General features: G+C 38.8%; 1 protein-coding gene across 1 annotated transcript in view; it reads left to right on the top strand.

The window, feature by feature from the left end:
- The first annotated feature begins 1,047 nt into the window (after positions 1-1,047).
- Positions 1,048-24,960, top strand: part of LOC111320936 (U5 small nuclear ribonucleoprotein 200 kDa helicase) — a 33,443-nt gene continuing 9,530 nt past the window's right edge. The window contains exons 1-30 of the mRNA XM_022923681.2: positions 1,048-1,237; positions 1,617-1,780; positions 2,548-2,719; positions 2,914-2,979; positions 3,945-4,071; positions 4,621-4,679; positions 5,322-5,414; positions 5,789-6,172; positions 8,039-8,113; positions 8,496-8,669; positions 10,192-10,485; positions 11,067-11,501; positions 12,058-12,239; positions 12,756-12,963; positions 13,642-13,803; positions 15,274-15,376; positions 15,485-15,576; positions 16,157-16,243; positions 16,837-16,989; positions 17,363-17,443; positions 17,854-17,937; positions 18,122-18,228; positions 18,462-18,680; positions 19,249-19,493; positions 20,034-20,207; positions 21,902-22,062; positions 22,889-22,987; positions 23,610-23,738; positions 24,496-24,597; positions 24,725-24,814. Of these exons, the coding sequence (XP_022779416.2) occupies positions 1,193-1,237; positions 1,617-1,780; positions 2,548-2,719; positions 2,914-2,979; positions 3,945-4,071; positions 4,621-4,679; positions 5,322-5,414; positions 5,789-6,172; positions 8,039-8,113; positions 8,496-8,669; positions 10,192-10,485; positions 11,067-11,501; positions 12,058-12,239; positions 12,756-12,963; positions 13,642-13,803; positions 15,274-15,376; positions 15,485-15,576; positions 16,157-16,243; positions 16,837-16,989; positions 17,363-17,443; positions 17,854-17,937; positions 18,122-18,228; positions 18,462-18,680; positions 19,249-19,493; positions 20,034-20,207; positions 21,902-22,062; positions 22,889-22,987; positions 23,610-23,738; positions 24,496-24,597; positions 24,725-24,814 (4,566 nt within the window). The 5' untranslated portion in view covers positions 1,048-1,192. The remainder of the gene's footprint in view (positions 1,238-1,616; positions 1,781-2,547; positions 2,720-2,913; positions 2,980-3,944; positions 4,072-4,620; positions 4,680-5,321; positions 5,415-5,788; positions 6,173-8,038; positions 8,114-8,495; positions 8,670-10,191; positions 10,486-11,066; positions 11,502-12,057; positions 12,240-12,755; positions 12,964-13,641; positions 13,804-15,273; positions 15,377-15,484; positions 15,577-16,156; positions 16,244-16,836; positions 16,990-17,362; positions 17,444-17,853; positions 17,938-18,121; positions 18,229-18,461; positions 18,681-19,248; positions 19,494-20,033; positions 20,208-21,901; positions 22,063-22,888; positions 22,988-23,609; positions 23,739-24,495; positions 24,598-24,724; positions 24,815-24,960) is intronic.

The raw sequence follows: 24,960 nt of genomic DNA, 5'->3' as shown, positions 1-24,960 counted from the left end.
GAAATGGGAGTTAGTGGCCTCAAGGTATTTTAAAGGGTATTTTCCGTGAAAGGAGTGTTGCTAAAGAGGATTTAGCAGTGATTAGTAAATACCGCTAACTAACCGAGTTCGAGGTTTTTACTGTAAGTCACGGACCGAGCTTTTTTCGCTAAGATAAATGGCCTAAACGCGAAACGTGCCACAAATCCGAGCTGAAAAAACCGACATTTTGAAAGGTTAAAGTTACACAAAGACTTTGTTTCCTCGCCATCACTTTATCTTTTAGGCTTGCAACTGAAGCTGTTTCTTTTCAGTTAAACTTTTAGATCATCTGACACGGAAGAATATAACGGAAGTAGAAAGAAAATAATTTACGTCACTTCCGCTGAGCTGCCTCACACCCGGCTGATATCTACTTTAAGTGCGCGAATATTTATCAGCGTAGAATTTACGATAATATAAGATTTAAATTTGTTTTAGCGCAGAAGAGGAATACCCGTCCATACTTTATCAAGGTGCTTCCTGGCAGCAAGACACTATCAAATACATAAAACAAACAACAGAAAAATACATAGAGAAACGAGTGAATAATAATGATAGTAAAAACTTCTAAGCCAAAGTGAAGCCCATTCTCTGTTGCAGCACCCAAAATTTGAAGTATTGAAGTCAACCAAGTCAGTATTAAGACAACGCGCGAGCAATATGCTTTCCTTTTAGCTTTCATCTTCACTAATGTTTAAAACGGATTCAAGTCTCAAATCGGACACTAGTATAAAAAAAAGACACTTCTCTCTGAAACCAGACATTGGTGCCTTAAAACGAACACTGGTTTTTAAAAATCAGACACTTTTATCTAAAAGCGGACCTTCTTGTTCAACTCGGCTGGCGAACTTGAAACTGGGTGCATGAAAATTTGATCAATGTATCAGTCGATCCCAGTCTTTCCCCGTGATTAGGTAGACGACTGGTGATGGTCAGCGGACTGCGCTTTTGTATTATGTATGTAAAGTATTGGACATAATATGTACTAGAGACATAATGACTCCCTATACATGACATACCTACCATTGGCATACGCACGGTCAACGTTTGGTAGCCATCTTGGCTATTCTGTCTGCTGACTGTGGAAATCGACCCTCTCTAGGCGACGGTTTTAATTTCATCCAGGCGAATAAAAAGCTATTTTGACGAAGAGTTGGTCTGATACAGCATCATGGCTGATGCTACGGCTAGGTCATTGCAATATGAGTACAAAGCGGTGAGTTTATACAGGATTTTTGCAGCGTTTCGAACCACGTGGTTGTAGAAATCTTCGGCACATTGTAGCGTTTAGAGCAATCGTAACGAGTACCCATCAGGTGCAATGCTGCCTCGGAAAGACAATCTGCTCCTAACATTTATAACACGTATATCTATTTTTCGTGAGCTTCGAGCCGGCTTCTACTAATTTCAGATCCCATAGTCTTAGCACGAACTGCAAGTATTATTCGTGCAAAGTGTATTTTTTAGAGCTAAATGAGGTATTTGTTTCAAGTAAACACAATATTCTATTAACTATTATCAAGTTTTGCTGCTATGAATTTCTAAGGATTCTTCAAACATCCGTCTCGTATGATTATGTGTATATTTGTTTGCAGAACTCCAATCTTGTGTTGCAAGCTGATCGTTCCTTGATAGAGCGGCGAGGACGTGATGAAGCCACAGGTGAGGTTGTGTCCCTTGTGGGACACATTGGGGGAATCAAAATGGGGGACAAGTACCAACGAACAAAACCTCCTGTATCAGAAGAGAAAAAGGCCAAGTAAGTAAACTGTTGCTTCTATGTGCACTTTATTTCTGTTTAAACGGTAAGTTTCTAACGAAACTGTGGTGTTGGGTTGGTGGGGGTAACAAGGTAATTTGGTTATATCAACTAAGTTGAAATTGTAAATTGGCCACCATAAAGAGTAAAAAAGCTGATGTTTTGAGCCCTTCATCAGAATGAATGGAGGAATTGTGGGTTGTGTGTGGGTTTATATGCAGGAAGTGGAGTTATGCCATAGATGGGAGCACGGTAACAAGAAAAACATGAATAAATTAGTAGAATGAAAAATGTACATTGATACCTATAGGGTTAAGAATGCAGATTTGAAAGATAAACTTATGTTCAAGAGTTTTATGGCTTTCCGAGCTGCCTAAATATAAGGAAAGGCCACAGATTGCTTTATGCTGCTTTGAATGGTTAGGTGGATTAAAGTTTGTGATCCAGTTTGTCAGGATCAGCGAACCACTATAATTTCAAAACTTAAAGGTATATTATCCCATTTTACACCTGAGTCGCAAAGAGAGGTGCTAGAACAACCTGACTGGCCTGTCCAACCTGCAACCCAGCCATCTTCCCTGTACTGTTCTGTTCTGTTCCAGTGGCAATGACAAGGAGAATTTGTGTGCCGATCAAGTGCTTTTTAAATTGTTGATCATTCCTTTTCTTCTTGTGACCTTAGAGTTTGATGCAGGGGTGATATTGTAAGGAGAAACTAGATGCTAGTCACTCTTAGAGCTAAAGAAGTCGAGTTTCTTTTCTCGCAGACGTCAGAAACTAATGGAGAAAGATGACTTTACCAAGAGCAAAACCAGTAGCAGTCTTCTGTCAGATGAATCATCAGACCTGGCTGGTGTTCGATACAGGCCAAAAACCCGGGAAACCAAATCCACGTACGAAGTCCTTCTTAGCTTTATACAAGCTGCCATTGGTGATCAGGTAACTATGGAATTGTGTTTTCTGTAAAATGACAGCATCTCTCCGGATTTTTGTTGCGAGTGTTTCTGTATACATTCTTTTGTTGATGGATATTACATTTACTCTTTTGTTATAGATGTAATTAAAAACCAAAAGAGCTTTTCTGGGTGTAAATCACATGCAGCTATCTTTCTTTGAATTCTTTTTTAACTCAGCCTCGAGACATTCTTTGTGGAGCTGCAGATGAAGTGTTAATTGCTCTGAAAGATGACAAGATGAAGGTATGATGCTTTTGTTTTTGACTATTTATCTGGTCATCAGTAAAGTACCTTGAAACTTGAATGACTTCTTTTCATACTTGACAGAGAAATGTAGGGAAAAAGTTCCAATTTCACCATTTGCACAAACTTTTCTGGCTAAATTTTGGTGGCTGGAGATAGTTGTTTTCTTTTCAAGTTACTTTACGCCATTTTCTAAGGGATTTCATTAATTTCAGAAGTGGGCTTATATTAGGACATAAGTAGGCGACAATTCAGCGGTAATTGACAATAAGTAGGTGACAATTCAGCGGTAATTGAGACAGATTTGTCACCAGTCTTTCTCTTCTGTCCATTTGACATAGCAAAGCGATCATGTTGTCGATTGAATTGTTAGAACTCATTACAAAAATTGCCCAACAACCAAAAAGGAGACAAAATATCAACAAAAAACACCTTTATTGATGACTGCCTTTAGAATATATTAGATGTTTTCCAAAAAAACATGCTAAAACTGGAAGGTGGGATGGGTACTGTAGCTGGCTTTGTTGTGGAGAGTAGCCCCTGGAATTCACCAGTTGCTGGCTTTTAATGAAATCCCTGCTTTCTTCCTACTATACAAGTATTTCATTGTTAAGATCCTGTGATAGCAGAGCTTTCTGAAGATTGTGTTTCAGTGCTTGTTGGTATTGCCAAGTTTACTACAATGTACATTACCTCTCTTAGCTTACCACAGTCATGTGATTGTTCCATGTGCCTGTTTAATGTCGAGAGGGAAATTTACCAGACCCCTGAAATGTTATCCTAGCCAATTGATTAATAATTAGCATGGTCTTTGAAAGGGTCAAATACTTTTGTTTTTAACAAAATAATGAGTGATTCCTGTCAATAATACTCAACCAAACGCAGAGTTTTTGGCTTTTTTATTATTTTTACATTGACCTATACATGAAGATTTAATTCATGTGAAATTAACTGTTTTATATCAGGATAAAGAGCGACAGAAAGAAATTGTGTCCCTTCTTGGTGGAATGCCTGATGAGAGATATGCACTGTTGGTTAACTTAGGGAAGAAGATCACTGATTACTCTGTTGACAGGAATTTGCTAAATGATGGTAAGCATTGGTAGTAAATCTGTGTAATATTTTTCACTACATGTACATGTATAAGAACCCATTATTTCATATCTGATTTGTTTCCTTTTGAATATCAGTTTCCTTCCAACTTGCTTTTTCTTCATTTAAAGTACTGTAGTGAAGGATTACAGTAAAATGGAACTTGCTGATCAAAATGATTAAAACAAACCCATGCTTTACCTGATTCTGAAGAAAGCTATGTGGATTATTTGGTTTATGATAACGATCAGTGAGGTAGAATGATTGGTACAAATGCTTAAATCCTTTTCACGCTAACATCAGCATGCATATTCTCCATACTGTTCTCTATACGTTTCCTAAGGTGCTGACAAGGAGAATTTGTCAAGCAATCAAGAGTTTCTCTACTTGGTGATCATTTCCTTTATTTTCACAACCTTAATGTGTGATTCGGGGTGATATTGGACAGAGAAATTAGGTGCTGGTCACTGTAAGGGAATAAAGAGCTAATGTCTGTTGCATTCTTCCATGCTGGTTTGAGACAGGCATTCGTTCCTTTACTTTATATAGATGAGGTGATTGATGAGACTTATGGTGTGGCTGTGCAATTTGATGAAGAAGAGGAAGAGGTAAAACTTGATAAAAACCTATGCTAAAGTTGTTGTTTTGCCTGTGGCTGTCATACATAAACACAAAGCTGTTCAAGTTGTTGACAACAGACATGTTTCAAAGTACACTCTTTACAGTTAAACCTTGATTATCTTGATTTATGGGGACTGGGATGGACAGTTCAGATAATCGAGATTCTGCATAATTGACAGTATGTTTATTAATGAGCTGAAAATAAAACTGAATGACTTAAAAGAGAATAGGTATCATTTAATCAATATTGTGCATGAAGTAAAGTACACTTTCAAACTATTGTGTATAAACTGTTGACACTTGCCAAAAGTATTTACAAAAGGTAATTTAATAAGCTAACCAACAACCTGAAAAAAGGGAAAGTCAAAGACTGCATGTGGCTACTGGTATAGCACATTTATTGTAGCATTAAAAAGAACTAGAGGTTGTATAATTATGCTAGAAAGTAGTGTTGCAAAATAATTGTCTCACATGCAAAGCAGAAAACCTGCAGCAGCCCACATATTTATGGGTACCCTGTTCCAAGATGGGACCAGAGAAGCAATTCTGTTAAGCAAAAAATTGGGATGAGAAAAATCCAGATAATTTCAGAGGTCTATAAAGCAAAAGATCCTTTTCATGTATGACAGGAAGATAAAGACTTTGATGAAGTCCGTGATGAAGAGTCCAGTGACGAGGAGGAAGGAGTGGAGGCTGACACAACCATGACTCTCCAGGGAGGGGTGAGATGTTTTTCATTTGTGACAAAGTGTCCTGCAGCGTATCTATTGCAATTAATTTTTAGAGGGTGGCATGCATTTCTATATGTGCTATTTGAACATTTACCCATACAGGCTCACAATTTTATTTATAATGTGAACTGTGATTGAAATTTGAATCATGCTTAGTAACCGTAGGTTATAAATGATCTTATTGGGAGCCTTTTGGAACCTACTCTTCAATTGGAAGGTCTGCAATTGAAAATCCTTCTTAGACTGCAATGTTTTCTTCACCCTCTCTTGTGAAAGATGAATGTGAAACCTTAGGATATTTCATTAATAAATGTGAGCAAATGACAACATTGCCTGTAATTTAATTATTGTTATTTCTTGTACAGCTTGAAGAAGACAGAGCTCAAAGAACAGGCGATGCTCTTCATCCCCGAGACATTGATGCCTTCTGGTTGCAGCGAGAACTGAACAAATATTATGCCGATGCTGAAGCTTCGAGATCCAAAGCTGAAGAGGTCCTGGAGATCCTGAAGAGTGCAAAGGATGACAGAGAGCTGGAAAACAAAATGATGCTACTTCTTGGACATGATAAGTTCTCCTTTATCCGGTTATTGCGGAAAAACAAGAGCATGGTGCTGTATTGTACATTGCTTGCAACTGCACAGAGTGCCAAGGAAAAGAAGGAAATTGAAGAGAAGATGAGTGCAGATCCAGATTTGGCCTCCATCCTGCATGCGCTGACGGAGACTGAACAAGAAGACTTGATTCAGGTCAGACAAGTTCAAAACTTCAATTTACAGAGCATATTTGACCTTTTATTCATTCATTTATTTATAACAACTTTATTTGCATTTAAATGATCTTAACAAAGTGCAAAAAGGGTGCCAACTGGAAAGAACTTAATCTTTGTATTAAGCTGACCCCCAGACCTAAAATAAACCCTAACAAGGGCTATACCAAGAGATAAAACTATATAAAATTCACAACTACAGATCTTATATACTTGAATGAACTAGTGTACTTAGAGATTTTTACTTGCTGATAATGATAATAAGAAAAAAAAAAAAAACTAAGGAGCACTTGTGTGGAAAGTTGTGGAATTTATGAATGCTGTCTGCCATGAAAACATTGCTAAGAAGGGAACAACACTGTTCTGTACCTATCAAGAAATGAATCATATTGCTCCTTGTAGTTTGCCACTGGGGTTTCATTTTTTATTTGGTACAGTGTATGTTGGAAAGTATTGTTAACCCTTTAATCCCCCATGAGTGACCAAGGCAGAATTTCTCCTTACAATGTCAAGTAGATAAGTGACAAGAATAAAGAATAATTGTTTTATTAAAAACGCCCCCCCCCCCCAAGAAATTATTATTTTGTAAGAAGAAACTGGATTTTTTAGCTCCCTTTTAAATTTTAAGCTGACACGTATGCTTACCATATTTGTAGATTATGGTATATTGGCTTATATACCGTAATGGCTAAGCCAATAAAAAGTTTTGAATTGCATTATCCAATGGTCCAGTTTTTAATAATAACAATTAGACTGTAGGGGATAATCAATTGATCCAATACCAATTTCTCCAATGTGATGAAATTTTGTGGGCCGAGGCCAGGAACGTGTTCGATAATTGAGTCAGTTTGCTAGACATAACGTCTCGTAGTCACGTTCGACGTACTAAAAACTACTATAAAACGAATACAAGAATTGTAAAAACGTGTAAAATGGTATATAAAAAGTCACTTGTAACAATGTAGCGGAATTCCAAATCGATTTCGATCAATTACGATCCTCATCAGTAGTACTCCGCCACTTTCTGAAAGTGTGACGTATGAGATTAAGTGTATCCAGTGTAACAGCGTATACGTAGGGGAAACAGCCAGGAGCGCGTATACCAGAGGGAAAGAGCATACGAAATCACTTAACAATAAGGAAGAACGATCTGCATTGTGGAAACACTGTAAAGAGAAACACAATAGAGAGGTAAAGCAGTTCCGAATGGATGTGACGGGGGTTTATCACAATGACGCGATGCTGAGACAAATAACTGAAGGAGTGAGGATAAATAATGTGAACGAAGACTCGCTTATGAACTCCAAGAACGAATGGAACTTTTTTCAAATCCCACGAGCTGTGATTGATACATCATGACCGCTTACATGAAGCCTGGAAGAAGTGTGGACATTTCAGAGTCACTTATATGAACAATTATTTATGAGTATTTTAAACATGGCGGAGTACTACTGATGAGGATCGTAATTGATCGAAATCGATTTGGAATTCCGCTACATTGTTACAAGTGACTTTTTATATACCATTTTACATGTTTTTACAATTCTTGTATTCGTTTTATAGTAGTTTTTAGTACGTCGAACGTGACTACGAGACGTTATGTCTAGCAAACTGACTCAATTTCTCCAAACTAACATTATAAGAATTGTATGACAGACAGTGAGGAGAGGTACTAAAGAAATCTGGGAATGAAATGATCAAGTGTTGCAAGGGTTTTCTTCATATCTGAATACTTATCTGTCTACTTAATTCATGTGGAAGCCTAAGTGTGGTGATCTCTAAACTTACCAGTGCTAAAATAAAATTAAGTAGTTGTTAATAATAATTTTGGTATTCGTCTTTGTAGGAGGAAAGAGCCCGAAAGGCAGCCAATAGGAAAGCAAGAATTGCAGCAGATTTGGATGCAATTGAATCTGATCAGGTATTGTTGTAATTGTTCATTTGAATATTTAAGGTGCACTGTGGAAACCATGGAAACATGCCTGGATTGCTGGATTGCACACTTTGTATTGGTTTACCAGTGTAATAATCCTTTCACTCGGGAAGTGAGGTAAATGTAAACAAACCACAGACCAAGAAGCACTGCTGTGTAGAGTTAAGATTTTTATTGCTTGATTGGCAAGGTTTTGATTGACAGAACACATTCCTTAAACATTTCCAATGTTCACTGTTTTCTTGGTGTCATTAAAATTCTTCCACTGTAATCATGCAAATGTAAGGTTATTGATCTTTGCTTTAAGAGAAGATCAAATTTTATGACCATGCTTAAAATGTCATCCATGAGATTGTCTTTTCATCAACAGACTCGTGGCAGTCGGAGAATTTTAGATCTCGAAGACCTAGCATTTAAGGATGGGAGTCATTTGATGGCCAACAAGAGATGTCAGCTGCCTGATGGATCATTCAGAAAACAAAGGAAAGGTTACGAGGAAGTTCATGTTCCGGCTCTGAAACCCAAACCATACGAAGCGGGAGAGGTGAGGATATTCATTCATTCATTCATTCATTCTTTTATTCACACTTATTCTACTAAAAATACAACAACGAGAAAGAGAAAAAGTAGAAAAAAAAAAAAAAAAGAAGAGAGTTTTAACTATACATGAATTTACACAAAGCAGTGGAAAGAGTGTGTAGTAGCCAAAGGAGCCAAGCTTTCGAGTTGGCCACTACCACAGAGCAGTTACGGATGGGTGAAAGTTAAATACACTTAAGGAGATATCACATATACATGTACTAAATGGTCAAAATAGTAAAATAGAGCTCTATGATAGGTTAAAGTTGTTCAAGATGTCTGCCTGCCAAGTAGGAAGAGTTTATATTCTTTTTCTTTACTCAAGATCAAGTATACTCAAGATCAGGGTTGTAGCTAAGAAATAATTAGGCTGCTGGCTGAAGTTTCAAGTGAGGTGTCTGAAAGGTGGTGAACAATTTTTTAAGTGTGCAACCTTGGAAGTGCAGGTTGTGCTTTACCAAGTGATCATAGGCCAGAATCCGGCGGGTGATTGCTGCTTTCTCATCTGGCAAATTTCACCAGCAGTCAGCACTTAGTGATAACTCTGCAAGATTAGATCATAAAATTATATTCTCCCTTTCAGTTGCTTTCCATTTCCTGGTGAATTGAAAAAGATTTGGTAATAGGTAGATTGATATTGAACCACCCAGCAAAGATGTTAGTCTTAAATTTCTCCTCATCTTTCTGCTTGATAATGTTAACATGATGCAAGGAGAGGTAACTTGTGGATCACATCTGATCACATCCTCCCCCTCTCTCCTTCCCACTACTATATCTCCGTCAAATGGTGTCTACATGTGTAAACTCCACATTTTAATGTTTCCTTCACTTCAGAATTTCACAGCGTTGTATGGATTACAGCCTCTCTTACCTACATCACTTCGAAATTCTCTGAACATTTATGAAAAAAAACCTTGTGAACTTTACGAACTGACTTAGATATTCACACCCGATGGTAGAGTTCAAAAGTGCTTATTAAAAAAAAAAACAAAAAGGTCACGTGCATTTGAACTTGTTGCATCGCTGGAATTCACGTGCTATTAAGCGTTCTTAAAATAATTATTTTTGGTAGGCACACATACAAAATAAGACACGACAACATGTACATTGTCTTAAGAAATTTTGGCAACATTTTGTGTAGGCACTTTTGAAGAATCTGATGTTAATTAATGACTTCAAAAAATTAGATTTCCATCAATTTTTATAGCTGTTCCTAAGAGATTCTGTTCAAAAGGTTCAAGAAGATTTTTAAGAACTTCAAAAGTGCCAACCATTTAGGTTCAAGGGGGTATAGACTGTTAAATTGGTCAGTTAGCAATTATGCAGCCCACCAATGCGCAGAGCTGCAACAGTGACATCGACTTTTCAACAATTGAACCAGCTAACTTTTGTTTTTGGTGGTCTCGTGATCATTCAATAAGAGATTCCAAAATTGTATGCCTACAAGATATAGACTGTGTAATGAAGTTTTTATTCTCAATTGACAGGAAAGAGTCTCCATCACAAGCCTCCCCAAATATGCACAACCTGCCTTTGAGGGCTACGAATCTTTGAACAGAATCCAAAGTCGACTGAGCAATTCTGCTCTAAACACTGATGAGAACCTGTTGCTTTGTGCACCGACTGGAGCTGGAAAAACCAATGTGGCGTTATTAACCATCTTGAGAGAGATTGGCAAGCACATCAACCTTGATGGTACAATTAATCTGGAGGAATTCAAAGCCATTTATGTTGCACCCATGAAATCTCTTGTGCAAGAAATGGTTGCAAATTTTACAAAGGTTTGGCAACTTTGGAAAAATTTTGGGTGTTCAGTTATTCCAGGATTGCACTGTTTTTCTTGAATATGTCCTGTTATTGGTCAAGGAGGTTTGCGCTCCGACCAAGGGGTAGCGCTTGAAATGTCAGCTTTTGTAATCGTTACGGTGGCCAATTTACCATTTCAACTTTGTTGATATATCCAAATTATGTGCTATGTTCTCACCCAATCAAATGCAATTAAATTGAAATTAATTTAGACTTGGTTTTTGTCCCTCAGGCACAAGATTTCTTTTGAAGGCATGTTTTTTTTTTTGCATCACAGGAACTTGCACATTCTGTTTCTAACATTCTGTGAACTGCTCTTTAACATTCACAACTGAAAAGGGTCTCTTTCTCTCTCATGTTTTCCATTTTCGCATGGTATCATTTTCGATCAAACAATCATTAAGAAAAAGCATGCTTTTTCAGGTTTCAAAGTGATAAAGTAATTGTCAAAATTTTGCCAAGTCAATGCAAAAGGGACTAGGTAATTTTTTATTGCAAATGTTCGGTGTTGTGTTTGTTTTAGGATCTGTTTGATTTTTGATTTTTCTTCTTTCAGAGACTCAGCACTTATGGAATCACAGTATCTGAGTTAACAGGAGACCACAACTTGAACAAGGAGCAAATAAACAGCACTCAGATCATCGTCTGTACCCCAGAGAAATGGGACATCATCACCCGTAAGGGAGGGGAGAGAACCTTTACACAGCTCGTCCGCCTCATCATCATTGATGAAATTCATCTTCTTCATGATGATCGAGGTCCAGTTTTAGAATCTCTCGTTGCACGCACCATTCGACAGATAGAAACAACCCAGGAGCTTGTGCGACTGGTTGGGTTGAGTGCCACTTTACCAAATTATGAAGATGTTGCAACCTTTATGCGTGTGAATCCAGCAAAGGGTTTATTCTTTTTTGATAACAGCTTCAGACCTGTTCCTTTGGAGCAGCAGTATATTGGGGTCACAGAGAAGAAACCAATAAAGAGACTTCAGGTATGCTTGTGCTAATACCTTGTGTATAATGATTACGAAGAAACAAGGGTGTTGTAATCCTTGTGACCTGGAGCTTGCGCATTACCAAGATAGACTCCTCAACTTACAGCATGGTGCAAAAGTAAGTTGACAGTCTCGACTTGAAACTAAATTCTCAATCCTTAATTAAAAACTTTTGGGGATCAAGGATAGAGGAATCCAGCCTTGTGGATGGAAAATCCTGTTTCTGAAGGATCTCAAGTGGCATTTTTTGAGAAAATGCTTAATGGAGGCTCAAGGATTCAGTTTGGAGGGACTGTCAACTTACTTTTGAGAAGTGCTGTGATGGTAATTTGAATACAATTGACAGTGATTGACATTGGAAACAATTTTATATTGATGGAGTTCCTCGGGACTGTCAACTGGCTTTTGAGTAGCACTGATATAGTCATTTGAATATAATTGCCTGTACACAAGAAATCACTGAGTTGAAATGGTTGAATCTGCTGTTACTGTTTTGATATTTATGCACGAAACTAATGTACAGTATTTAATGAGGAATGACTTTGTGTTCCAGGTGATGAATGATGTTGTTTATGAGAAAGTCATTGAACATGCAGGAAAGAACCAAGTGTTGATTTTTGTTCACTCAAGAAAGGAGACAAGTAAAACAGCTCGGGCCATAAGAGATCTTTGCTTGGAAAGAGACACTTTAGGACATTTCTTGAGGGAAGACTCGGCAAGCACAGAAGTGTTAAGGTAAACAGGAACACAGGTGCCATTGGTAATTTGCATCACATGACTAAATCTATCAACTTTCCTCTTTTTTTCCACCCTACTTTTTAAGAGTTTTAGTTGAATATGAGTCAGTAGAATTATTTCCTCATGGTAATACAGTGGGTTTGTACATTAAACAGTACCTCTCAAATTGGGAACCTTGAGAAAAGAGTTGATGATTTACACACACAAACTTGACAAAGGATCGATAATGTAGAGTTTCATTGAAACAAGTGCCACAACTTGAATCTTGAATTGTTGAGCACACCAATGTTAAGATTTCATGTACTTTACAGTGCTTTCAATGAGATTTGAAATAGGTAGCTACCTTGGTACAGCACCCGCTGGAGTGCGACTAGAGCGTGGTGACCACGACTTGAGCACGGTGAAATATACCCAGCAACTTACAACAGAATACCCGCTGGAGCTCTGGCAGGTGCTGGATCTTATTGAAAGCACTGCTTTAAATAAAAGTTGTTCTCATTTTTTATAATTCAGAACTGAAGCTGAACAGGCTGTGAACTTGGAACTCAAGGACTTGCTCCCCTATGGTTTTGCTATTCATCATGCTGGTATGACAAGAGTGGACAGAACTTTGGTGGAAGATCTCTTTGCTGACAGACACATTCAAGTGTTGGTCTCCACAGCCACTCTGGCTTGGGGAGTGAACTTGCCAGCACACACAGTCATCATAAAGGGAACACAGGTGAGGATCATTTCTATGGTACACTGCTGAGAACCTTATTAGCAAGGGACTTGAGAGTTCATAGTAGGTTCACTTGTGTGAGCATTGCCCTGCGTATTGCTGGGATCAGCAATGTGGAAGGAGTGCTGTTTAGAGACACAGTGTTTGTGATCGAAGGAGTTGGGGGTTGCTTATTAAGCATGTTTACAGTACCGCCTGTGTGTACTGCACCACCCTCCTCGTGCATCAAGGATAAGAGCTTCAGAGAGGGGGTAGCAGGGTGTGTGCAGTAGAAAAATGAAATGTGTGTTTGTGTGTTTGCGTGTTATGGTTTACAAGCAAATCCATGTATCATCTTCTGTCAATCACTGCATGCATTTGGGTATACTTGTGCACAGGAATGCTATGGCTACTGGAGGCTATGTTTCTTGATTGAGTCCTTGCAATGGAAAAACTGCAAAGTTGATCATTAAAATGATCATTCAAATTTTGTATTCACTTGAACAATCTGCCCCTTGTTTAATCACACTTTTGTGTTTGTAATTCAAGCAGGTACTGTACACGTACATGCAATTCAGCTGCTTAGATAAAAGCACTGTAATCAAACATTCATCAGTGTACTGCTGTAATTTGTGTGCAGTAATCTCAAAGATGGGCAACAACATGTTCTTTGATGAGGCAGTTTTGTTTTCTTTGCAGATTTACAATCCTGAGAAGGGTCGCTGGGTCGAACTTGGTGCATTAGATGTAATGCAGATGCTGGGGCGTGCGGGTCGTCCGCAGTACGACACAAAGGGAGAGGGCATCTTGTTAACAAGTCACAGTGAATTGCAGTATTACCTTTCACTCATGAATCAACAGGTGACTCTAATGATCAAATGACTAATTCTCCCCTTTTTTCGCTTTGCATTCCCTTGTAACTTAGTGAGAGGAATTAGGTGTTGTATCAAGTTAACATTCTCCACCTGATAGGGTGATTCCTTTCCTGCTACCTGCTGCTGGATAGTGTCGTGAAATTTTAAAGAGAAGTTCGTATATGCTGATTACACACTGTAGTTGAAGGGTTAATGCTTATAGCTGTAGTTTTCTTTGGGATGCAACTCATAAAAACACAATCATTAGAAATATTCTGGTCAGCCATAACCCTTTAATTTCCATGAGTAATCAAGGCAGAATTGCTCCTCACACTAACAATACAATCAATTGTTTTTGTTTTTATTTATTTATTTTTTTTTGTGTGTGTTTTTTGTTTTGTTTTTTTTTGCTGAGGCTGAATGTTCTTATTAATTTTTTTCTAATTTAAGCCTGAAAATGTTCTTTACCTATTCAAGTATGTGGTAATTAATCAATTTTGGACACGACCAGACTAAGTTTGACTACAAACTGAGTTGTTCTTTACTGTATCACGCAATAACTGCATTGTAATGTAAAAAATATGTCCCCAAGTATTTGAGTCAGTGGTCCACAGTTTTATATTTCTTTTGGATATATCAACAAAGTTGAAATGGTAAATTGGTCACCGTAACGATTACAAAAGCTGATGTTTCAAGCATTAGCCCTTCGTCGGAGCGAATAGAGGAATTGTGGGTTGTGTGTGCTTTTAAAGGCAGAAAATGGAGCTACGTTATTGGTGGGAACATGGCAATGAGAAAAACACAAATAAATTAGTGGAATGAAAAGCGTTCGTTGATCCTTGTGGGATTTAGACTGCCGGTTTGAAAGATGGCTTTTGTTCAAGAGTTTTACGGCTTTCCGTGCTACCTAAGTGTAAGGAAAGACCACAGATTGCCATATGTTGCTTAGAATGATTAGGTATGATTAGCCTTTATTCATTTATATTTCTTTTACCTGTATTTATACTTCTCACCAAAATAAACAAATGAGCCATTTTTCACGGACTCTCAGCCTGGGTATGCTCTCAGTATGTTCTTCAAATTTTGGTTAGCCTCAGCTTGAATGTTCTTATAAAAAAGGTCTTTATATAAAAAAAGAGGCATGTATTAAGCAGACTAGTGATGAGAGTAAAGAAAAAATTCAATTAGGGGATTATTAGTTGATCCAATACCATATTCTCCAAAGTAACATCATAAGAGTTGTATGGCAGACACAAAGGAGAATTACTAATGAGATCTGGGAGTGAAAGGGTCCAACTTGGAATAGTATTGGAATGCAGATGACTGACAAATCCATCATTGAGTATTGTTCAAAACTGAAAGAATCCTTGTAAACAGGGGAAAATTAGTAAATTGCAGTTTGGTAATCATTGCAGCTAGTCTGTGATTGGAAAGTCTTATTTACTAGTCATCTAATTAAGTGATTATTTTACTTCAGCTGCCCATTGAAAGCCAGTTTATTAGTAAACTGGCTGACAATCTCAATGCTGAAATTGTACTGGGGACAGTGCAGAATGCAAAGGAGGCAGTGCATTGGCTAGGTAAGATGTTGCATCTTTGTGATTTAAAACTGAGTTGTTCTCCCTTTTTTTAGAATCATGGAGCATGTAGAACTGGTTTTGATCATAAATTTATTTTTTTTTTGTCAGGCTACACTTACCTCTACATTCGAATGCTTAGAAACCCTTCCTTGTATGGCATTTCTCATGATGAGATTGAAAAGGATCCACTTCTCGAACAGGTTAAGTTTTGTAATGCTCCGCTGCATACTCTTACAGTGTGAACTTTTAAATGTACCAGCAAGTGCCTTCAATGAAATAGACTTGCCTGGAAACTGATTTGTGACCGAGATTTATCCAAAGCTTCAACTTGATCTTTGTATTCTTGAGAACGGCTTTCTTGGATGGTGCTCTTTTTAGAGTGGTTGTGTGGGTTGAAAGGCAAATTCTTGTTCACTTCTTTGATGCGGGGGTCAAAAAGATCTTCCTTTAATTATTTTTGCTATTAAATGCTATCATCTTGCTCTAAAAAGTCAAGCTTTTAACAGAAACAAGTTACCTTGCTTGAAGTCAACCCCTACCGAGCCCCACGTCATATTTATTAGTGAGGTAACATCACAGCTGTTTAGTACGTACGTCGGGTTTCATTGAATAATCTGGTGCGATTTTGGAGCACTTCAGGAAATGTAAAAAACAAATTAGTCCGTGGACATTACAGTTGTAATTTTGAGTCAGAAATAATTAAATAAGCAACAAGAATAGTAAGACGGAGAGTTAGGTAGTTACAATTCTAACTGTGTTCTGTTTGCATTGATGGTTTAGCGAAGGGCAGACCTAATTCATTCAGCTGCATCTCAGCTGGACAAAAACAACTTGGTGAAATATGACAAGAAATCTGGAAACTTTCAGGTGAGGTCGAAAATCTGATTCTTTGCCTGTGAATATATCAGGTTTCGTACGCGTCTTGAAAACCCTTGAAAACCCTTGAAAACCCTTGAAAACCCTTGAATTTCTGGAGGCCGATTTCAAGGCCTTGAAAGTATTTGAATTTCGTTTTGGGTCCTTGAAAGTCCTTGATTTTTTATTGAACAACATCGAAAAATATCTGCTTTTGTTTTGCACCATCGGTAAACCCAAAACATAGATGTTAACAGAAACATTTTTTCTCGGTTTTGAGGTAAAATTGTCATTGCAAAAAGTCCTTGAAATTTCGAAGTAGGGTCCTGGAAAGTCCTTGAAAAGTCCTTGAATCTTTGGCCTGAAAAAGTGTACGAACCCTGATATATGAAAATCATATACGTGCACTGCGGTTTTTAAGAAATGCCATATTCGGAATTTGAAAGTGATCCTTGCGGTAACGAGCCCTCCTTTAGCAGACGTGAAAAAAAGGCCTGAAATTCAATCTGATTCTTTGTTTTTTTATAAGCTCTTTTTTCTCTTCTTTAGTTTTGCAAGAATTTTTGTACGCATGCATGAATGGCTTTCCTTGTTTTTCCTTTCAGGTGACTGAATTGGGTCGTATTGCCAGCCATTATTACTGCACTCAAGAAACCATTGCCACCTACAACAGCCTGCTGAAGCCCACACTGAGTGAGATTGAACTCTTCAGAGTGTTTTCACTGTCTTCGGAGTTCAAGTACATCACAGTTAGAGAGGTAGAGAAATAAATGACATCAAAACTAAACGTCTTGTAAATGTGAGTGGTGGTGTCCTTGCGGGCGGGGATCTGGGGAGGAGGTCCGGCTTTGAGACCGGGCCTTAAACTCTCGCCATGCCTCTCTCTCCATTTAGAGAATGTATCCCTGTAAACCCAGGGATCTTTCAATGAGTCCTGATGAGACTTGAGGTAGCAATGCCTCAAGTTGCTCTTGAGAATGCTATCGAAACCGTTATTGGCTCCGACTATGTAGGCCTCTAGGTTTGTGTTCCAACGTGATCCGTGACATGTCAATTGGACGATTACAAAAGCTTTTGTTGCAGATTTTATTACAATTTCCCAACGCTTTGATATTGTTTTTTCCCCACAAGGAAGAAAAGCTCGAACTGAACAAGCTGTTAGAACGTGTTCCTATCCCTGTCAAGGAGAGCATCGAAGAACCAAGTGCAAAGGTATCGTCGTTTTGTAAGCAAGTTGCACAGCTGTGAGAGTTTGGTACCTGTCTGTTCTGCAAGTTATTCCGCTTGCGACACAGCGATAAGTTTTTGACTTGTTTTCAAGATGAAAATTTGAGGTTATTGATTGAGCACGTGCAAGGATCGGCTATTCTATGACTGCACTATGAACGTAGCAGCAAAACCCAAAGTGTCAAATTCCTGGACACCTTTCTTTGGTGTGCAGGGTCGAGTCTTTGGAACAGTGACATTTCAGATGGCATATTTGGCAGTTGCGAGAACTACGTTCGCTGTAGCTGCCTTATAGTTATCTGAAGACATGTAAAAAAAAAACAGAGTCTTCTGATTTCTTTTGGGTGTTGCGTAGGAAATCCTCAACTGTTATCTTTTTTCGTTGCTGTCGATAGGTTAATGTGTTACTACAAGCATACATCTCTCACCTGAAGTTGGAGGGTTTTGCTCTCATGTCTGACATGGTTTATGTCACTCAGGTTAGTTATAAAAGGTCAGGGCTCATGTGTTCACAGGATGGATATCGCTATCCAGATAGCGAAATGAAGCAAAACCAATGCAAACATCGATTGGTATCCACGCTCAATTGAAATCTGCACGGACTCCTGTCCAGGGCCATTAGTTAAAGTGTAATTTTCCTTTTTTTTTTTTTTCTCTCTGCAGTCATCTGGGCGGTTAATGAGAGCCATCTTTGAAATTGTGTTGAACCGAGGCTGGGCTCAGTTGACAGATAAATGTTTGAATTTGTGTAAAATGATCGACAAACGAATGTAAGTAAGATTTTCCCCCTGGATGAATATTTTGTATTTTGCTAATTTTCTGTTAGTCCCTGCGGGGCTCAGAAAATACAACGCAACTCGCTTATTTTATGTGCATATGCTATGTTAAACCATCGGGTAAGGTGAATTTGGGGTAAAAAAAATTGACAGCATTTGAGATTATTTTACGTCCAGTATGTCTTATTGGCAATAAGAGACGTTGATATTTTGTATCAATTTTTAAGGTGGCTCTCCATGAGTCCTCTCCGACAGTTCAAGAAAATCCCCATGGAGGTTATAAAAAGAATCGAGAAAAAGGAATTCCCCTGGGAGCGATACTACGACTTGGGAGCCACTGAGATCGGCGAGTTAGTGCACATGCCCAAAATGGGAAAGACGCTGTACAAGTTTGTACATCAGCTGCCGAAGATGGAGCTTGCGACCCATATCCAGCCCATAACCAGGTAGGTAGAGCGTAGAAAACGATTTCAATTCTTTCTAAGGGCCTATCACGTGAAATCTGGTAACTTAAGTGGTGCGATTTTGGGACGAATTTTGCCATCTGTTCATTTTGAAAATGTCAACCCAGTTTTTGCATTGGTACGGCTTGACCACACCACTTGATTAAAACTCCCGCTACTTTCTCGAGGATGTTTTTTTAAGAGAAAAAAAAAAAAAACGAACTTGTCAATGTCTTTAAAGCGTTTCTGTAGAGTCTGCTTAAGAGAATATAAATTTTTGGGTGCGCTACGAATGTTTTTACAAAGTTCTGGACCAAAAGACCTTTTTAATGTTTGTTGTTCTTACCGATACTTGATTTAAAACTAATCACATTGAAATGGTTTCTGAATGCAAGAGGACCTAGAAGTTTTTCTCTTTGAGAATAGTTCACAAATCGATTGACTCGAGGTCTAGGTTGTGCTAAGCATTTCGCTAACCTCTATTCTGTTGGGTCGTGCGAATCGCTTTGTGTTGGCAAAGTTAAGTACCACACTCGGTTGGAGAACTAACTACATCCCGTTCCCTCTGCAGATCCACTCTTAGTGTCGAGCTTTCCATCACCCCAGACTTCCAGTGGGACGAGAAAGTTCACGGGAACTCAGAGGCGATGTGGATTTTTGTGGAAGATGTGGACAGTGAAATCATTTTGCATCACGAGTACTTTTTGTTGAAGAGCAAGTTTGCGACGGATGAGCACTCGTTGAAGTTCTTTGTCCCTGTGTTCGAGCCGCTTCCTCCTCAGTATTTTATCAGAATTGTATCAGACAAATGGCTGGGTGAGAATCTTGGGTTGACTCGCGACATTCAAATTCTGTTGACTGACTGTGCTTCATACAGCTTTTACGTGTAGTTTTTCGTGGGGAGAAATTAGACACTGATGTGCACCGCTGCTTAGTGCTATGTCGCCAAAAATCTATCAACGGCGTCAGAGGGAAATTCGTTCGTGTATTTCCATTTTAAACGCGCATCAGAATCTACGTAAATGCAGGACACTATTTGAAAACAAATTTAAAGGCCGTTTTTGTTTATCGGTGCTTCAGAGCGAGAGAGCTATTTCAAACGATACAAGCTGTGATTTGAAATTCTCCGTCGTGCATATATTTTGTTCCTCCGTTCTGGATAAAATAATGTATGACGATCCAACTAATATTCGACAGTATCCGATGAGTTATAGTGATGTCTGCTAATGTATGAAAGTTGTGCTGATGTATGTTAATGTATGATATAGAGTGCGAGACTGAGAAAAAAAATTTTAGAATAAGGGTGAAATTAAACGACAGCATACATGTGGATGATTGTTGGATTTTTCCTTATAGGTTCAGAAACTCAGTTACCAGTTTCATTCCGTCATTTGATTTTACCCGAGAAAAACCCGCCGCCCACTGAACTTCTAGATCTACAACCTCTGCCTGTTTCTGCGCTCAGAAATCCAGCATTTGAAGGTCTATACAAGGACAAGTTCCCTTACTTCAATCCCATACAGACACAAGGTAAAATCAGTGTTCAATGATTTCATATTGAGAGGATCGGTTTTCCTCTCGGGTTTGTAGAGCAATTTTCAATTGAGAGTCGAAAGTAATCCGGGACTGCTTTGTTTTTGCTTTACTTAGTGGTGATTGGTCCAGAAACCTCGCGCCACTTTGTCAACAAATCAGATTCAAAACTAAAACCAAGCGTGACATGGTCGCCAGCGTGTTTCCCGCTCCTCAGTCAGTTTGCTTTTCACTTCAAGTTCTGATTGGCTCCTCGTCATATTTTCTTTCTATGATTGGTTGTCCTGATTGCTTTGGATTTGGCTTTTACAGAGACTTAATTGAAAAGCGCTCTATTCAAATCTTCCAACATAAAATGAAGCCAAGTCTGATACGAGAATGCTTTAATTTAAAGCAACTAGTGATTTGAAATAAGTTGTTTTTTTTTTAACCTGAAGACAACTATGTTGATATTAGGACGGCATGAGGTTGCACTTCGTTGCTCAGGTGTAAAAGTGCATTAAACCGCCATCCTTCACATGGTTTATTTGTGCGAACAGATTTTTGTCGCGTTGTTAAGTGTAATAATGAGCATTAATGGCAAAGAAAAAGCCTGCAGCGCTCGACACTTGCTACTTTATTTCCAACGTTTGCGTATTAAAATTGTAGACCGTGGGCAGAGAATGGGCCTAGAAGCCGTTGACTACAGTTATCTTTAGATAGCTTTAGATAGCTTTATTAGGGAGTAAAATCATTGCAGCCCCCGGGCCGGCTGAAATACGACTTACTTTACAATGGAAATAAATTATCACTTACTCTAAGATAACTACAATAAAAGCTACAAAGTGTAATCTACAATAAAATACAATAAGAGAAGTGTTAAAAACTAAAATACAAATAATTAAGATAGCTACTAATAATTAAAACTGTTCGCCATGATAAATGTGTTTTTGAACCTATTTGTCTTACAAATCGGTAGCTTGAAGTATCTCTGGCTGCGGGTGCGATAGGTGGACTCGTTGCGTGGAGGCAGTAGATCATGGAGCTTGTGGTTTTCGTCCCTTACAATCTGATCAAATTGAGCATCACACAAGATCTCCCTCCTCTCGTACAGTGACGCAACGTCAAGAGCTACTAGAGCCTCAGCGTAGGATAAGTCAGGTTGAATCATCCGCAACGCGCGTTTTTGCAACCTTTCCATTTCATTGGACAGATATTGCGGCAAAGAATGATGAAAAACTGGGCACGCATATTCTAATACAGGGCGTATACATGTCGTATAGAAAAGTAGCATATCCTCAGATGGAACTTTAGCGCGCTTTAGCTGTTTTAGGAAGTACAGACGCTTCGCAGCCTTTTTGCATATAGATTCTACATGTGCGTTCCACCTGAGGTTGTCCGAGACTATCACTCCTAACAACCTTGCAGATGAAACAACTTCGATTTGCTTGTCATTGATAGTAATAGGATCAAACAGACTACCTGATCTGGAGAATGATATTCTCAGTTCTTTACATTTAGACTCATTGAATTGGAAACCATCAACTTCTGACTGTCTTACAAGTTCATTTACACGTAATTGCATGTAGCTAGACTCATTCTTCAATACTGATTCGGCAAGAGTGGTGTCATCAACGTATTTCCAAATATTTATTTGTATTTCCAACGTAATTATCGTGCTTTTAATTACTTTTTTTCATTTCTTTGATCAGTTTTCAACACTATGTACAACTCAGACGAGAATGTTCTCATCGGTGCACCCACTGGCAGTGGAAAGACTATCTGTGCGGAGTTTGCAGTTCTACGACTTCTTCAGCAAACACCTGATTGTAGATGTGTTTACGTAACCCCATTGCAGTCTCTTGCTGACCAGGTAAGAGCCTTAAAAGAAAGTTAGTCCGACGTATTCAGCCGTCAGTATTCACACGTGTTCCATGTGTGTACTTGAACTTTGTTACTTGTGTACTCTTTTAATACAGTTAATTAAATCTCATGTTTATGAAATCTCCTGCTTTCCCGTCGTCTGCACAGGTTTCATGTTTTCTAGCGCTATTTCGCGTTACCTTGTTTACCCGCGCTTGGCTAGGGTGTCTTGTTTTCCCGCGCTTTTTTACAGTATCTTGTTTAAGCCGCGCTTGGCTGGGGTGGTTTGTTTTCCCGCGCCCGGACCTGTTTGCGTGTTTCCCTGCTTTTGGCTTCGATTGGGCTGTTTTCCCGCTTAACAACGGTTTCTTGTTTTTATGTTTTGTGTATTTTTTCGCGCTTGACTCTGGTTGCGCTCTTTTCCCGCGTCTAGCTCATGTCTCGTGTTTTCCGCGCTTGACGAGTACGACACGAAATAATTTCTGGCGCTTTTTTCCCTCCTTGGTATGTCGCACTGGGTCATTTTCCACATGACTCGCTTAAGTGATGCAACCAATGATTTAAAACATATATTTCATCCTGAATTCAACTATGTTGATATTAGGACGGCATGAGGTTGCAAATTTTCAATTTCAGTTTTGAATTCAATATCAAGAATTGTGAATGTATTTTACTTTTTTTTTTTCCTGTAGTGCATTCATGTGGAAGAGAGCTTGAAAGTGTTCCATTGAAAGAACATTGTTGTAATTGTAAAAACTTCGCTCCTCTGAAGGGAAGTAATAAATTAGTTTTTTCTTTGATACCTGTTGATGCAATGCTGTCTTGTTCTCCATCAGGTGTATACGGACTGGCAGAGCAAGTTTGGATTACAACTGGGGAAGAACGTTGTGAAGCTGACGGGAGAAACAAGCGCTGACCTCAAACTACTCGCTAAGGTTTGTATTAACTCTTTCACTCCCAGAAGTGATTAACCTGTAATTTCACCATATAATATCAATACATTATCCAATAAACAGGCGATCCAAGCTTTTCAAGTCGGAGTTGTCATCTTGATCCAACATCAAATTCTTGTAACTGATGTACAAGGAAATATGTAGCAGCTAGAGGGGAGAGCTAACAATCAGATCTTGGGAGTTCAAGGGTTTAGGAATCGGTCATGATATATCGCCGGGGGGGGGGGAGGGGGGTCAGGGGATTTTGCTTGATCCCCTTCATTGGCAGTCAATGTTTTATAGCGCCCCCCTTTTGTACTCTGAAAACCGAGTGATTCGGCGATATATAATGACCTGGTCCCTAATACCATATAACGTAGCTCCGACGCCTCCAGTATGTATGTGTGCGAGTAAATGTCGTATCAAATATCAGAGATTGGTTGGCACCTTTGTCTCTCTTACTGAGGGCAGTATCTTTCTCAGTAGAGAAGGGATTGCTTGGAACAAAAAGAATAACATCTTCAAGTTTATACATGTAGCATAAAATCGGAGGTTGCGCAGAGAAGATATTGGGGGTTGGATTCGAGTGACGATTTACTCTTGATGAATTACTTTATTACTTCAGGGCAACGTGATAGTCAGCACTCCTGAACAGTGGGATGTATTATCTCGACGATGGAAACAAAGGAAAAACGTGCAAAATGTGCATTTGTTTATCTTGGACGAAGCTCATTTGATCGGCGGTGAATCGGGGGTAAGAATAATAATCCTGTGTAAACTAAAGTGTCGCTTATAGTTTTTTTCCTCCGTAAAACCTGCACTTCCATGTTCTTGATTTTCATGCAAAAGTAATTGTTTTAAGAAATATATACGAACTTGCTTTCTTGATAAAATTCTTGAGCAAGGTCGTGACTTACGGTCAGCTCGCTCGTGCGTGTTTCCCTCCGGAACTCTTGTGATACATTTTCGCGCGCTAAGTTCATACTGATGCTATTTTTGCCTGCGCTTATCAGCCGTGGGAGTCGAGTTTTAAGTTTTAAGATGATTTGATTGAATTTGACCAAATTGATGCTGGTATGTTGTGATGTTAAGCACCCGTCATTGTATGATAACTAATGGGCAAAAAATTGACCCTTTTACGTCCATGAGTGACCAAAACAGAATTTCCCCTTACAATATCAATACAATATCAAGCACATAAGTGATGAGAAATGAGAAATATATCAATTGAGGGATTTTTAGGTGATTCAATACGTAATTCTCCAAGCTAACATCACAAGAATAGGTGGTTTGCAACCAATCTCGAGAGACAAAGGTAACAATGGTCAAAGGAACAAATGCTGGTGGACGAACCAAAGAAGCTAATGAGATATCCAATGTTTACGTCCACCAACATGGCGGCCATGACGTCACGTGCAAAAAGGGGCAGAAAGTGGGAAGAATTACGTCTGAGATCATGGGAGTGAAAAAGTTAATTGTGTGTTTAATGTCGATGTTTGTTCGTGTTTCAGCCTGTGATGGAGGTGATCTGTTCTCGAATGAGGTACATCTCGTCACAGATCGAAAGGAATATCCGAGTTGTTGCCCTGAGCTCTTCTCTGGCTAATGCCAAGGTTTGTAAATTATGAAGGATATTTTGGAGAGCTTTAATAACCATGTTACTGTACCGTGAATTGTCAAGAGTGGAAGTAGATGTAACGTAACAAGGCTGACCAAGACCTCTTGTGCTTCTTACCGCAGGATGTTTCTCAGTGGCTTGGAGTCGGGCCAACTGGATTGTTCAACTTCCATCCCAACGTGAGACCTGTCCCTCTGGAGCTTCACATACAGGTAACAAAACCTCGTCGCCCTTGGATTTGTTACCAGGCCCTCAAGGGAGGAGGGCTCTAATGGCGTGTGCACAACACCTGCAAATGTTTTGTTTCCTATAAGTGGAAAAAAATTTTTTTTGCGACTGTTGTGATTATTATTACACG

Source organism: Stylophora pistillata, chromosome 1, assembly GCF_964205215.1.
Source record: "Stylophora pistillata chromosome 1, jaStyPist1.2, whole genome shotgun sequence".
NCBI classification, from domain to species: domain Eukaryota; kingdom Metazoa; phylum Cnidaria; class Anthozoa; order Scleractinia; family Pocilloporidae; genus Stylophora; species Stylophora pistillata.
The sequence above is the reverse complement of the archived record's forward strand: the minus strand, read 5'-3'. Positions and strand labels throughout refer to the sequence as shown.